The following is a 17,922-nucleotide window of genomic DNA, read 5'->3' on the forward strand; positions in this document are numbered from 1 at the left end:
TCCGATATTCCAGATATTAAATTGATATCGGCCGATAACCGATCCGATATCATATCTAATTTTGTATTCTGTAAAGATACCGGTATAGTTATTTAGAATAAATTTTTAATATAATCTGTATAAAATTTATACATTTTGAAATTTATTTTATTGTATAAATAATAAATAAAATCTATAATGAAATTCTCAGAAAAATTTGTTATATGCAAAAATTTAGTCAAAACAAATTATTTTTAATATAGAATAAGATATATTGAGTGATCATAAAAAATGGGAGATTTGGGGATTTTATTCTTCTTTCTACACCGAATGGATTGAATTAATTTACAATTGACTCATTGATAAAATTTTCAGAATAATGCTTTCAGTCGCGTATTAATTTTGTTACTAATATTTTTTTCATTTATGCTGGCTACTATAGTGGTTAGACACTTATAAAGCACAAAATATTGGTAAATTTTAACCCCCCCCCCCTCATAGATCAATCCTGGCCACGCCACTCACTCTCTTATAATATCTAAAAAAATTTAGCTTACTAACATTTATATTACCTGTGATAATGGGAATCAAAAGTACAAAAAAATCGGGTATGTTTTAACCTTTTACTGATTTTATATAGTTTTAAAATAAAACTAATTGGTTCTAATATTGAATCTAATATTAATAACTAAGTCAATGATTGAAAGTGGGGAAATATCTAAATTAAATTTTTATTAAATATTGGTTATCTTATTTATGTCCAATGGAAAATTATTATTATGTTGTGATTTAATTAAAACGATTTTGATGATATTAAGTTGAATGAATAATCCACCCGCGTTCAATATGATTAACTTATTGGAAAATCAACGGAATGCTTCGTAGAGTTTCTCTAGCCAGGCTTTGCCAATAACACCTTTATTAATTCAATATTAGAAGACAGAAAATATACAGTTGAAATTTGTTTATACTCTATATTTTTCATTATATTAATCTTATTTTTAATAAATTTGAACTTATTTCTAGTTTGAGAAAATATCTTGACAAATATAAAGGAAGATCAGATGGTCCCTCTAAATAACGACACATAAAGCAGATTAATCTGGTAAAGATAAAAAGAAATTTGATGAGGATTGAATGAAGAATCTTGTAAAGATGATCTAATAAGATTTATTTGAAAAAAAAGACCAATCTAATACTTTTGATTAATTCGCCAAATAAAATTTTTATTCATTAAATATAACATAACCCTCCCATCCTCGCCAGTTAAATGTGTTTAGCACAGTGAAAGCTGGGTTGAGCACTAAGCGTTCTTGTTAATCTAATAAAAATTTGAAAACCAATTGTTAAAAATAAATAAAAAATAATTCTAAAAAGATCTTTATCTTATGATATATTATTTTTGTATAATTTTATTTTTATCATCTAAAGAAAAAACTAAAAATATTTATATATATAATATTAAGCATTTTTTAAGTTAAGGCGATTTTTTTTAAATAACGTTTTCCAAACTATTAAAATGATTATGATTTTTAACGATAGAAAATGCTTTTTATAACACTGAAATGCTTCATATATAGCGCCATACATACGAATTTTTATGCATTCGCGATATTTTAATTTTTAAATAATTATCAGGCCGTGCAATAGTAAAAGAATAATTCAATTTGAAATTTTCAAATGGTCATAAGATGACTAATATTTTAAAAAAATTTATTTTGATTCCCACCTTAATTATCAATAATTGACTTAGTTATTAATATTAGATTCAATATTTGAACTAATTTATAGCTTTAATTTATAACTAGTAAAAGGTTGTATAGTATAATTGTTAATGAGCTAAAATTTTGTTTCAGATATTACTAAAACATATATAACGGTGCCTACAAATTTTTATAGAAATTGAAAGGGATAGGACAAAAATCTCAATTTTCATGCTTCATTTACATGATAAAATTACAGATGCGTTATATTATATAATATAATGCTATCCATAATGTAATGATTGTATAATTTTTTATCCAACCCTGTATATATTTATACTAATAATTTATTTTAGACACTTCAACAAAAATATTACTACAAAAATTTATAATGATTACCTCGGTAATAAATGGTAGAATAGGAACATAAATACCAACTTGACAAAATAATATTAAGCAATTGACCATACTTAACCTTAATGGTATATATCGAGCAGATGGCACTAATCTTTTGTGTATATATATTGATTAAATATAAATATCAAATAATATGCATTTAAAATCATAAAATCAAGAGATGCACTGATGCTCAATATTGGATATTTTCGCTGAAACCCTCTTTTTGCACTCAAAATAATATTAAATATTTTTATAATTTATCGTAATAATTTACATGGTTGTGACCATGGAATCCTCGTGTTTTTGCTGAACCCGAGCTTTTTAAAATTTAAGGATTCAAGGTATCAAAAAAATTAAATAAAATGTTCATTTTTCCTTTTCTTCGAATTTTAAAAATTTTCAGTTTTTTGCCTCTATTTTGTATATAAATTTTATTATTAATGAAAATTAAATAGGCTATAAATAGGAATACATTTTTATCTTGTTTTTACATAAATTTTAGAAAGTAAAATATTGGGACCAAAAAATACAATCAATACAGTAAAATACAATTTTTCTATATTTTTAATTTAATATACGAGCAATTATAATTTGCGTGGAAATTAGAGGATATTTTGAAGCATTGATAGTGGATTGAGTAAAACATTTATAATTAAAATAGAAATTAATTATGCTAGTAAATTATATTTATATAGAGTTGAATAAAAAAAATCGTATTAATTTTTATATTGAGTCAATATTTCCTCAAAATCGTGGACCCGATCCCTTTTATAAATTTTATCCCTAAACCTGAACCCTTTTCTGTCGAAGGGTTCACATCCCTTGTTTTTTAAGGAACTAATACACTAGTAAGGTATTTTATTTTACGCCAATCATCTTCCGACAAAATGACTTAACAAGTTCCTATAATAAAATCATTACAGAAATCTAGTGTTGTTAAAACGCCGCGAGTCGCGACCCCGACCCAAAGCTCGGGTCGTTTTATTCGACTCCGACTTAATGTTTGGGTCGTTTTTTTCGACTTCGACCCGAGTTCAAGCCGAAAAAAACGACTTCGACCCAAAATATGGGTCGTTTTTTACGACTCCGACTCAAAATTTGGGTTGTATTTTTCGACTCAAACTTGAAATTTGGGTCGTATTTTTCGACTCAAACTTGAAATTTGGGTCGTATTTTTCGACTCAAACTTGAAGTTAGGGTCGTATTTTTCGACTCAAACTTGAAGTTAGGGTCGTATTTTTCAACTCCAACTTGAAGTTTGGGTCGTATTTTTCGACTCCAACTTGAAGTTTAGATCGTATTTTTCGACTCCAACTCAAAGTTTGGGTCGTTTTTTTGACTCAGACTCAAACATCGGGTCGTTTTATTCAATCCGACCCAAAATATGGATCGTTTTTTTTAAATACGCCTTAAAGTTAGGGTTGCTTTTTTTCACCTAACCAAATATCTAGATCATTTTTTTCGACCAAAAGTCAAATAACATTTAGTAGATATTAATATTATAGGCGGGAAAGTTTCTTAAAGCTTCTTTAAATTATAACGCTCTGGATTAACTATTCCATCATAGTTATTTTTTAAAATTTTTAAGTAAAGATGTACCATAGATAGGTGACAATTGTCATAATCGCTATTTTTGAACTTTTTTTAAAGGAAATAGCTAAGAATATATATTCTAAACATGTTAAATTTAAAATTCAGTGAGGATGTATCATAGATAGGTGACAATTGTCATAATCGTTATTTTTGAACTTTTTTCAATTTTTTTAAAGGAAATAGCTAAAAATATATATTCTAAACATGTTAAATTAAAAATTCAGTGAGGATGTATCATAGATAGGTGACAATTGTCATAATCACTATTTTTGAACTTTTTTCAATTTTTTTTAAAGGAAATAGCTAAAAATATATATTCTAAACATGTTAAATTTAAAATTCAGTGAGGATGTATCATAGATTTGTGACAATTGTCATAATCGCTATTTTTGAACTTTTTCAAATTTTTTTAAAGGAAATAGCTAAAAATATATATTCTAAACATGTTAAATTTAAAATTCAGTGAGGATGTATTATAGATAGGTGACAATTGTCATAATCGTTATTTTTGAACTTTTTTAAATTTTTTTAAAGGAAATAGCTAAAAATATATATTCTAAACATGTTAAATTTAAAATTCAGTGAGGATGTATCATAGATAGGTGACAATTGTCATAATTGTTATTTTTGAACTTTTTTAAATTTTTTTAAAGGAAATAGCTAAAAATATATATTCTAAACATGTTAAATTTAAAATTCAGTGAGGATGTATCATAGATAGGTGACAATTGTCATAATCGCTATTTTTGAACTTTTTCAAATTTTTTTAAAGGAAATAGCTAAAAATATATATTCTAAATATGTTAAATTAAAAATTCAGTGAGGATGTATCATAGATAGGTGACAATTGTCATATTCATTATTTTTGAACCTTTTTTAATTTTTTTAAAGGAAATAGCTAAAAATATATATTCATGTTAAATTAAAAATTCAGTGAGGATGTATCATAGATAGGTGACAATTGTCATAATCTTTATTTTTGAACCTTTTTTAATTTTTTTAAAGGAAATAGCTAAAAATATATATTCATGTTAAATTAAAAATTCAGTGAGGATGTATCATAGATAGGTGACAATTGTCATAATCGCTATTTTTGAACTTTTTTTAAAGCAAATAGCTAAAAAAATATATCCTAAACATGTTAAATTAAAATATCAGTGAGAATGTATCATAAATAAGGGACAAAAAATGGTTATTATATATACGAGTAGTTAGGTACATAATATTTTTTAAGTGATAAAATGAGATGCTAATATATTTCTTGTAATTTTAATTTATAATAAAATTCTTAAATATGTTATTGTCATAGACTGGGTTAGAAAATCAACTATCACATAAACTCCTATGTTTTATTCATATTATATTTTTAAGTTTGAGGATATTAAAATATTTCCTCTTTGAAGTTACTAGTTAGGTTAAAATTTACTTGGCACATCTTACAATGATATTTATACTTGTTTTTTTTTTCGAGAATAAATTTTATGCGATATCTCATGAAGGAAATTACATATTATTGTACAGAGAATTAACTTTGTATATATTATATGCACCCATATCTTTTATATCAATCTCTATCGATGACATTTTAAATTATATTGGAAACTAGATTGTGTAGATTTCTAAATATTAATTTAAAATAAGATGCTAGAATTAATTATAGATATATCTTAATAATTTGTATATGCATTTATTATTTAAAATCTCTCGTTTTAACCCTATATAGCAAGAAAAATAGGACAACTTTTATTAATAAAATTTATGTTACTCTTTAAAATTAAATTATAATTTTAAAAACAAAAAATGAATTAAAAAAAAAATTAAAATTTAATTTGGCTACCCTCAAAAATAATAAAAAAAATTTGGAAAGTTAAAAAAAATGATTATTATACATATCCCTATCCCTAACAATGAAGAAAAGAAAAAATCTCAACAAATTTGCCGTCTAGCTGGCACCACGCCAAGTAAAATAAAATATCTTTTTTAATTTTAGAATTTAAATAGTCACTTCACTTCCATATGGAATTTTTAAACTAATAAAACAATAAATTTTTTTTATAAGTATTTGCGATTCCGGATGCATTTTTTAATATAAAATATGAATTTTTTTAAATATAATTTAGTAATTTAGGCGAGCCATATTTTTCAAAAATGTAGTGTTAAGTCGAGTTTTTTTTAAGTCGTACTGTAATTCTGAGCGTTTTCCGTACTTTTGCATGATGGCTAAAGATTTTTTGTCGCAGCAAAGTACATCCGTTGAGAGCGAGCGTGTCTTCTCAAGAGGGGTGGACACCGTAACAAAGAAAAGAAATCGCATGGCCTGTGAAACACTTAAACAGTGTTTATGTTTAAATTCATGGGATATCAATATCATGAATAATAAATTTTATTTATAATTTTTATATCTATATATATTGTTAAATTAAATTTTTTGTACATTAATAAATATATATAATTTAAATAAAAATATTTAAACTATAAATGTATCAAATATTTAAGATGTTTTGAGCTTAGTATTCTTGTTTCAGGCTGTTGTTTTTTATGAATACTGGAGAATATTAGTGTTTTAATATTATTTGACTTTAAATTGATAACTAAAATAGTTTTTGATATTAAGATATAGAATTTTGAACACTTGAGAAAAATTACACATTAAAATTGATACTGGGATTAACTTTGGACCATGTTATAAAGCGCTAACTTTTTTTCAGGCGTTAATTATTCACTATTTTATTAAGAAGAATATTATGAGAGCAATTTTTCTCATAGATTATATAAAGGTATAGATATCTATTATCAATTTCAGGATTAGTCAATATTTTTCTTGCTAAATAGGCTTAAAACGAGAGATAAATAATAAATGCATATACAAATTATTAAGATATATCTATAATTAATTCTAGCATCTTAATCTTTTAAATTAATATTTAGAAATCTACACAATCTAGTTTCCAATATAATTTAAAATGTCATCGATAGAGATTGATAAAAAATATATGGGTGCAGATAATATATACAAAGTTATTTCTCTGTACAATGATATGTAATTTCCTTCATGAGATATCGCATAAAATTTATTCTCGAAAAAAAAAACAAGTATAAATATCATTGTAAGATGTGCCAAGTAAATTTTATCCTAACTAGTAACTTCAAAGAGGAAATATTTTTATATCCTCAAACTTAAAAATATAATATGAATAAAACATAGATGAGTTTATGTGATAGTTGATTTTCTAAACCAGTCTATGACAATAACATATTTAAGAATTTTATTATAAATTAAAATTACAAGAAATATATTAGCATCTCATTTTATCACTTAAAGATTATTATGTACCTAACTACTCGTATATATAATAACCATTTTTTGTCCCTTATCTGTGATACATCCTCACTGATATTTTAATTTAACATGTTTAGGATATATTTTTTTAGCTATTCCCTTTAAAAAAATTTGAAAAAGTTCAAAAATAGCGATTATGATAATTGTCACCTATCTATGATACATCCTCACTGAATTTTTAATTTAACATGTTTAGAATATATATTTTTAGCTATTTCCTTTAAAAAAATTAAAAAAAGTTCAAAAATAAAGATTATGACAATTGTCACCTATCTATGATACATCCTCACTGAATTTTTAATTTAACATGTTTAGAATATATATTTTTAGCTATTTCCTTTAAAAAAATTAAAAAAGGTTCAAAAATAACGAATATGACAATTGTCACCTATCTATGATACATCCTCACTGAATTTTTAATTTAACATGTTTAGAATATATATTTTTAGCTATTTCCTTTAGAAAAATTTGAAAAAGTTCAAAAATAGCGATTATGCCAATTGTCACCTATCTATGATACATCCTCACTGAATTTTAAATTTAACATGTTTAGAATATATATTTTTAGCTATTTCCTTTAAATATAGTGAAAAAAGTTCAAAAATAACGATTATGACAATTGTCACCTATCTATGATACATCCTCACTGAATTTTTAATTTAACATGTTTAGAATATATATTTTTAGCTATTTCCTTTAAAAAAATTGAAAAAAGTTCAAAAATAAAGATTATGACAATTGTCACCTATCTATGATACATCCTCACTGAATTTTAAATTTAACATGTTTAGAATATATATTTTTAGCTATTTCCTTTAAAAAAATTTGAATAAGTTCAAAAATAGCGATTATGACAATTGTCACCTATATATGATATATCCTCACTGAATTTTAAATTTAACATGTTTAGAATATATATTTTTAGCTATTTCCTTTCAAAAAATTGAAAAAAGTTCAAAAATAACGATTATGACAATTGTCACCTATCTATGATACATCCTCACTGAATTTTTAATTTAACATGTTCAGAATATATATTTTTAGCAATTTGCTATAAAAAAACTCAAAAAAGTTCAAAAATGTCGATTATGACAATTGTCACTTATCTATGGTACATCTTCACTGAAATTTTGATTTAACATGTCTACAATATATATTTTTATCTATTTCATTTAAAAAAGTTCAAAATAACCATCATAACAAATGGCTCTTTTCTATGGTACATCTTTACTTAAAAATTTTAAAAAATAACTATGATGGAATAGTTAAATCAGAGCGTTATAATTTAAAGAAGCTTTAAGAAACTTTCCCGCCTATAATAATAATATCTACTAAATGTTATTTGACTTTTGGTCGAAAAAAATGATCTAGATATTTGGTTAGGTGAAAAAAAGCAACCCTAACTTTAAGGCGTCTTTAAAAAAACGATCCATATTTTGGGTCGGATTGAATAAAACGACCCGATGTTTGACTCTGAATCAGAAAAACGACCCAAACTTTGAGTTGGAGTCGAAAAATACGATCTAAACTTCAAGTTGGAGTCAAAAAATACGACCCAAACTTCTTGTTTGAGTCGAAAAATACGACCCAAACTTCAAGTTTGAGTCGAAAAATACGACCCAAATTTCAAGTTTGAGTCGAAAAATACAACCCAAATTTTGAGTCGGAGTCGTAAAAAACGACCCATATTTTGGGTCGAGGTCGTTTTTTTCGGCTTGGACTTGGGTCGGAGTCGAAAAAAACGACCCATATTTTGGGTCGAAGTCGTTTTTTTCGGCTTGAACTCGGGTCGAAGTCGTAAAAAACGACCAAAACTTTGAGTTGGAGTCGAAAAAAATGACCCAAAATTTGGGTGAGCTATGTTCGAGCCGACTCGGCTAAGCCGATTAACAACACTACAGAAATCTTACAAACTTAATGTTCTAGCATCATATAAATTGAGGACCAACGTGTTGTGCAATCTAATATTGCCATTGACCTTTTCATTAATTTGAATATTCTTACAATTGTGGGAGAGTTCTTAAATATTTTGCAACATCCCTTGCTTTATAGTTTTAAAGTGATTATTATTTAGGCAATCATTAATAGCCAATTGTAGAATAAATATAATTACCTACACTAGAAAATAATTTATGATATCAATCTCTAAATAAAATGGAAGTCCAGGAAGAAAATTGAAAGAAAAAGGTAAAATTTTAAAAAATTTATATTATATTTTATTTTTGAAATTTTTTATGACACCTTGAACCCTCCACTTTTAAAAAGGGCCAGGGTCCAGGCGGGTACAGCCAAAATATGAGGGTTCAGGGTACGGGTCAGGTTCACATCCCTGTAAAAATGTCTGAACAAGTTATAGCAACATAAAAATTTTGATTTGGGTGAAATTTACAATCCATTTAACCAACATAGGAGTTATTTATTTTCAAGAATGATGGTAAAATATTGCGTTTTTCATCAATTTGTCATAGAATGACCCAAACATCAATTTTTTATGGAATTGACCATAAATGTATATATATAAACAATTGTATAAATCTATCAATTTTAATGTAAGGTGATAATTTGTCAAAATTTAATAATAGTAAGAATTATTAACTTGATAGTTCCAATTGTAATTTGAACTAATGGATTGACCAAGGTGGGTATCAATTTGTTGTAACTAGAAAAAGTTGTGGATTTAGAATTGAGTAATTTCGTAGCCATGGAGTGCTGGGAAACAAATGCACACCATAGCCCAAGACTGTGGACAAATTGCCAATTGTATACAATTTGTATGTTTTCCTTTTCCATTGCAATTATCGAAAGAAATAATTATTATGTAAGAAAATATAAATATATTTCTATTTTTGTATTTGTTAATACTAGAGATGTACCAGATCCCAGCCTTTATTTATTTACCCAATTAGATATAGTTAGAACCCTATGATTCCATTTTTTGACCCGAGTTGTGATACATTAAATCAAGATAAAACATTAGACTTTAGGCCCATAACTCCAGAATTGAACTAGAACTTTGAAACCCCAATTTGGGATTTGCCAAATTTAGCCAATATACAGTTTCATTCATTTTCAAGAATGGTGGTCAAAATACTAAATGACATTGATATTAATACCATTATTTTTTCAAGTATAGTGTTGTTAAAAGGCTAAGCCGAGTCCACTTAGCTAGAAACTCAAGCCTAGTTTTTAGTCGAAAAGAGGGTTCTGACTAAAGTCGACTAAATGAGCCCCATTAGTTAGCTTTCTTAGTCGACTCCGAAGGCGATTTTATATATAAAAATAAAAATGTTATAAAATGATATATAAGAATTCATAATAACTTTTTAATATATATCAGACCTGCAGAGGTACCATTTGCATGGCTCGGCCTGAATTTTTTTTCAAAAAAATATTTTGGCCAGGCCCGGATTTTTTTAAAATATATTATATTTATTTTTGATTTTTATAGCTAATAATGGCGATTTCAAATATTTGGTTTTAAAATATACGGCCTGGCCCAGATATTCTTTTTTAAAAAAATTTCAGGCCAGGCCAGGGTATATTTTTTAAAAAAATTTTCAGGCCCACTCCAGGAACATTTAAAAAAATATTCATGATATATATATATTTTTATATTTAAATCTTTTAACTTTATCCCTTTTCATTCATTATATATAAACTTTATTTTATTTTATACTATTTACTTTTTTAGACATTCACTTTTTACAGTGTTATGCAGATTTAATTCAAAACATTTCCATATTTTTTAATTCGTTTGTAAATAAAATTATTTAACTTGTAAAAATTATAAGAATATATAAATATGTTATTTTAACAATTTTTTTGCAAGTCAAATAATTTTATTTTCAAATGATTTAATAATATGGAAATGCTTTGAATTAAATCTGCACAACACTATAAATCCGTTATCAAATTTTATTATAACAAATAAAGAAAATGATCTAAAAAATCAAATTTTCTGGTACCAGCCAGATGGAAAAAAGAAGAAAAAGTTTTATTATTTATTTTTTGAAAATCTATATTAATATATTGTATAAAAGCCTTGTCACACTTTCACAATTTATAATATATATATTAAAAATCGTTAATTTTGATAAGTGACCCAATCGGCAAAGAGCGTCGCTTACAAATCTAATGGACTTAAGCGAATCCCAGCAAAGATTTTTTTTCTCGATCTGGCAAAATATTTTTTTCTTTCTTAATCTGGCAAAATTAATCAAATTGATACGATTCAAAGTTTGTAGCAGCTACTATAAAATTCAAACTATTAAATAGGTATTCTTATATTTTTAAAAAATATTCGTCCAATAAAAATCACCATAAAATCATATCTTATCAAACATTCATTCATCTTCCATTATCATCTTATACATTATCATATATATATACTAGAACTAACTGAAATATCTATAATATATATTATAAATTGTGACACTGATTTTTTTCTGAAAACCATTTCATGGTGTGAATTTTGGAAAGTGTCTATGGCCTAATTGGTAAGAGCGTTACAAATCTGATGGACTTTCGAATCTCAGCAATGATTATTTTTCTTCTTAATCCAACTTGGTAGTTCCGTCCTTTGAAATGTTAACTAAATTCCCATTGGACCTGAAAATGTTGTCATTTGCAGACCTCTGGTGGTAAATGCACAGGAAAATAAAAGTGGCAGACGTATATCATTTATAAATGGATTCTTTGGCAGAGGTAAAATCCGATCTGCTCTTTCCGATGTCATCCTGATTATAGATCTGCAATGGGGAAGTTTTGGTGCACCTGACTGCTCATTTATTTAAAAATTTTGTTTAACTTACCTGTCCAATGTATAAAAATTATTATATTGGTTGATTTGGCTCTTTATGTATTTTTTAATGTTTTTTACTTAAACTTATAAATTATGTAATAAAAAAATAATATCTATATATAATAATAATATATATAAAAGCTGTAGTCACAATGTCACTGTCACAATTTATAATATATTTTAAAAATTCATGATTTTTTAAAAGCGTCTGTGGCCTAATCAGCAAGAGCGTCGCTCACAAATGTGAAGGTCATGGGGTTCGAATCTCAGTAATGATTTTTTTAACTTAATCTGGCAAAATTAATTAAATAGAAGATAAAATAATTAAGTGTGACATATTCACATAAAGTTTGTTGTTATTTTAAAATTCAAACTATTAAATAGATATTCTTATATTTTTAAATTTTTCACAACGTAATAACCAATAGTATTATTATAGCATCATACTATATCAAACACTTATTTATCAAAGCATCTATTAAAAAATATCTAACATTACCATCTTATATATCATAAACATATATCTATCTATCTATAATATATATAAAAGCCATGTCATAGTCACAGTATCGTCAACTTTAAAAAGCGTCTGTGGCCTAATCGGCAAGAGCGCCGCTTACGAAGCTGATAGCTTTGGGTTCGAATCCCAGCAATGCATTTTTTTTGGTAATCTAACTTTGTATACTTTTTTTTAATTATATTAATTTTCTTATTTTTTTTAATTTTTATTATTTATGTACTCAATAAAAAATTTAATTTTGCCAGATGAGGGTTTTATATATAGTTATCATGGAAACAGATTTCGGATTTAGACTTATTAAGAATGAGTCCTTTAAAATTGGCTTCAAGAATTTGAAAACCACTTATCTTAGGAAGAGCATCACAGATTGTTCAATCATCAAGATGCCAAATATTTATCTCCAAATCAAATTTAAATTTAAGATAATAGATGTGATAATGAATACCAAGGTAAAATAAACGAGGATGTTTTCCCCCTGCTGGATCCTTTTGTCAGAATCTACGACATGTGGGCTGAATAAAGAAGTTAATGTTACAGTATGACTCTAGGAATTTTGAATAAACAGGAAATTTGGGATAAAAACAATTTATGAAATGTTTACAAAATTTGCTATTGAAAGCATTTTTAAAGTCTATTTTGATAATAGCCATGTTAGGAGGAGGATTTTGGGATACAAATGACATGTGAGCCTTCTCTGTTAACACCAAATCCCAATTGATAAGTATACTTAATAAGTTAAGACCTTAGGTTTTAACCAATGGCAATTATTTTAGCTAATAATTTTCTAAATAGCCCATTGTAATGGTGTGGATACCACCACAGTGTTTGTGAGATAATTAGGTTTGCCCCCATGATTGATTCGAATCTATTATGGCAGTTTTAAAAGCATTTAAATGATTCTTTGAGAAGAATGTAGATTTTATACGAAGTGAGAGAGCAAAAACCATTGCGTCTGGATGTGGAAAATATCTTAAAAGAATTAATAAATATCAAAACTCACAAATCATATATTTTTTATTCCATATTTTTCATAATATATTTAATCTTTTCTCTAAAAATTTATAGAAAGGAAGGATGAATATGGATAATCTATATCTCTCATTTGACTATTATTCTGTATTCTGATTCATCCATCGTCAAATGAAGGTAAAATTTATTATTTATCCATACGGAGAAAATTCTGATTATCCGTCATTCTTGACGGGCTATCAGCTAGTAAATAATATATTTGCATATCTAATTTGAATATTATATAATAAAAATTGGTAGTCACTAAAACTAGGGGAAATTTTTAATATTTTTTTATTAAAAATAATAAATATGCAATTGTGTGGCAATTAATGAAAATTTTTTGATGTAATAATAATTCAGTTTCGTTACTCAAAAGTTTTATGAATTGCATATTTTGTGAAAATTTTAACAATTCTTTAATTTTACATTAAAAATAAGCGTATATCTTTTTTTTCATTAAATTCGCGTAATTTTCTATATTTAGAAATTTTTGTGGCCATTAGTTGATTTTTAAATTGATAAATATTAATTTAAAGTATAACATGTTTTTAAATTTAAGAAATATTTATTCCCCTTTTTTATGTATTACATAAATTTTAGCGAGATCATAATTTCATGAACTATGGCTTTTTTCGAAAGATCATGAGCTTTTAATCACACATATGACAAATCGAGCAGCGATTCGGCCGACCATCTCAAAAATGAATGAAACTTAGCATGTTAGTTATTTATGTTGTATATGTTAATAAAATCAAAATTTTAGAGTGCTAGCTGAACCAGATCCAAAGATATACGCCTTCAAAGTCGAAAATCGCGAAGTGCGGGATTTCATTAAATCTTATTATTATTAAAAATACTTAAGATAGAGTTACAAATTATATATCATTTTATAGCCCTTAAAATTTTACGTTAGAAAATATAAAAAAAAATTCAAGTGTTTTCTTATTTCCGGTAAAAATAAAAAATTAACATTGTTAGGAAGGAATTTTTTTTGGGTGTTAATATTCACTAAAAATGTTTATTACCTTTATATTAAACGATTTAATAAAAAATCTCGAAAGTCATTTTTGTTTTTTTAATTTTTTTATTTTTATAAATAATATATTAAATTTTTTTTATAGTATATAATTTTTAATAAAAATATGAATAGTATTGTGATTAAAATTAAAAAATCAATTGAGTATAACCAAGAATGATGTCCTGGGGCAATATGTAAGCAGGCAACCAATACAGATATATTTTATTGACATTATATTGTAAAATAAACATATTTTAGAATTTTATACACAAACAATATATAAATAAATACCTCTTGTTTTAATCTTATCCCATTTTGTGCTTATTAATAGAATTTCTTGAGACTATAATTTGTAGGTACGTCCTGTCACTGTAATAAGATCTACTACTGTTATTATTTGATTAATAGGTAACCTTTTTTTTCCCGCAATTGTGTAAAAGAAGGATGGTGATGGTCCATGGGGATGTAAAAGGGAAATATATATCTCCTCAGTAATTTCATCCTTTTTTAGTACTGTGACTAACAACCAAAAATCGTCATAAACACATGTTACGAATCCTTTAATATCGGCAAAAGACAAATTATCGGCATTTTAAATATTGTTAATTTGAAAGTCCTTTGCATATGAATATATTTTTGATTTAAGTTTACTTACACTCAAAGGAAATACAGCATGTATTTCCCGAGTTCCTGGAATGGGACGAGCCAAATTGAATCTTTCTCGTAGTTTAATCTCAAGTAAATTTATTGTTCATTGGTTATTATGTAAAATTTACTGATGGCATGTTTTGTGATATAAATCAACTGGCGTTAAAATGTGTCCAGAACAGATGCGCTGAAGATTTGAACGTGCTGCTAATCTTTTTAATGTTCCAACAAGGCCGTCACATGGACCTTTTCCATGGGATGTAGCTGAAAAATGCCATTCAGCTGCTATACCAAAATCTGATTCATGATAACACAGATTTATAAAAAAAATTTCTGTTTTTATATTGTGCAGCTGATCCGTCAGAACGGTAATATATTTTGTTTGGCTTTATGCTGAATTGATTGGTCAAAAATTTTATCATTTTAGTCTGGTATAAATGTACTGCAATAACATTATGTTGAAGTGACTCTGATATTACCATATAATTCAGGTTTTCTATATTGCCTTATTATTATAATATGCTATCATAGGATGGATATTATTATTCCAGTGGAATCCTTGAATCTTGGATTATAAATGCACAATTTTCAGAGAAATCACAAATTATCATAAATTAATTTGGTTGTAAAAAATGTTTAAGTTTTGAAATATATGATGATTGATTGGTAGTGATGTTAGGAATAAAAAAATAAAATAAACTGATAAAATCGTTATTTTCAAATAATAACGATAGTAGACCACAACAATGAAAGGATATATCTACAAATTATGGCTTTAGGAATTTCTATTAATAAGCGCAAAATTATAATGGTTTGAATATAAATTTTAAAATATGTTTATTTTACAATATAGCGTCAATAAAATAATATCTATATTGCCTGCTTACATATCGCCCAAGGACATCATTCTTGGTTATACTCAATTGATTTTTTAATTTTAACTATAATACTACTAAAAATTATATATTATAAAAAAATTAATATAACGCCATCTATATTGCATTTTTTTTATTTACAAAAATAATAAAAATTCAAATAAAATTAAAAAAACAAAAATGGCTATCGAGATTTTTCATTAAATCGTTTAATATAAAGGTAATAAACATTTATAGTGAATATTAACACCCAAAAAAATCCCTTCCTAACAATTTTAATTTTACCGGAAATAAGAAAACACTTGAATTTTTTGCTTTTTTTAAATATTTTCCAACGTACAATTTTAAGGGCTATAAAATGATATATAAGTTGTAACTTTATCTTAAGTAATTTTAAAAAAAACAAGATTTAATGAAATCAAGCACTTCACGATTTTCTTTGAAAGCGTATATCTTTGGATCTGGTTGAGCTAGCACTCTAAAATTTTGATTTTATTTACATTTACAACATAAATAATTAACTTGCCAAGTTTCATTCATTTTTAAGATGGTGGGCTGAAAATCTCGCTTTTTTGGTCGATTTGACTGGAATCACCTTATAACATGAAAATGGATAAAAATGCCGCATCTTATAGAGTAAATTGATCAAGATGTTAAAGCAGGTATTCAATATGGAAGGGGGGATATGAATTGGGTCAGCTTACAAGCTCTTTTAGAAAATAGGGTTTCAATTAATTTCATGTTATCAAAGTTTCCACCTTTTAGAGTCTATTATATCTTAATATATTATAAATTTTAAAACGTTATAATTTAAATATTATATTTGTAATACATTATAACTTTCCTACATTTAAAATTATATTATTGAGGTCAATGTAATCGCATAATATTAGAAGTTAAATTACATAATTATAAAATACTATATATAGAAAACAATTTAAAATAAAGATACCGATAGTTTTGACTAAAAAATGGCAACGAAATAAAAAAAATGCGGTCTTAGGTCAAGTAAAATATTAAATAGAATTGTATACTTTTTTTTGTTTTTTAAATAAAAATAATATATCTGTTAGAAATTATGGATAAAATTACAATACATGAATTTAAAAAAGATGAATGTTCTATTGACGACTATATAGACTACATCAAATATATGCTGAATGTTAAAAATATTCCTCAAACTGACGCCACTTTAAAAAAATTATTTATAGCTTATGGAGGAATAAATATTATTACTGATATAAAAAAATTACTCTTTCCAAGAAAATTTGATGATGTGGTATGGGCAGATTTATACAAAATTGCAAAATAACTTTATAAAGATGAAAGAACTGATTTCTAGAATTGATTTCATTAAGTCGCCGACCAACAGAAGACGTAATGAGCTATTTAGAAATTATAAAGAACTAGCCCGAAGATGCAAATTTGAAGATAAGTAGAATTAAAAATTAGTGATCAATTATCGCTGGACTAAAGATGTCATAACTAGATAGAGATCTACGTTTAAGATAACCAGATACCAGAAACGAAGACCAACCGTTAAAACAAAGTTATAAAAATGGCTTTAGCAAATAATACTACTAAAATTCTTTACAAAATTAAGACGAGCAAATATGATAATTGTTGTGATATTCAAATGAGTTAAAGAAAATTATGAAAAAGATTTATTCAGATTAGATAAAGTTCAACCATATCAAATCAACTGAAGATTCAACCCGACCCTCTTCGATTTTTTTTTAAATTTGCATGATGGTAGTATATACACTTAGCAATAATATAAAATTTTAATTCTCAACTCAGCTTACTTCATGAGATATGGCCATCTTTAGAAACGCAAAAAGTTCAAAATACACCATATTTAATTTTAAATATCTCAAAAAGTAATTAAGCTAAAGGTATAATTTAAACTTTATTAAATAACTCTAGAATAGCCCTTTAGATGATATAAAATTTATTATATTAAAAATAATTTTATTACCAAAAACCGGAAATGGTTATAAAATAAAAATTGCCCTTTTTTTTCTTTCAAAATTTT

General features: G+C 25.7%; 1 protein-coding gene across 1 annotated transcript in view; it reads right to left on the reverse strand.

Moving 5' to 3' along the window:
- LOC135931676 (nucleolar complex protein 2 homolog) overlaps positions 1–17,922 on the reverse strand; it is a 61,376-nt gene that overhangs the window by 16,678 nt on the left and 26,776 nt on the right. The window contains exons 6-7 of the mRNA XM_065468939.1: positions 9,611–9,795; positions 2,082–2,190 (exon numbers count right to left, since the gene is read on the reverse strand). Coding sequence (XP_065325011.1) covers positions 2,082–2,190; positions 9,611–9,795 — 294 coding nt within the window. The remainder of the gene's footprint in view (positions 1–2,081; positions 2,191–9,610; positions 9,796–17,922) is intronic.

This window comes from Gordionus sp. m RMFG-2023, chromosome 1 (assembly GCF_954871325.1).
Source record: "Gordionus sp. m RMFG-2023 chromosome 1, tfGorSpeb1-WG-v2, whole genome shotgun sequence".
NCBI lineage: Eukaryota > Metazoa > Nematomorpha > Gordioida > Chordodea > Parachordodidae > Gordionus > Gordionus sp. m RMFG-2023.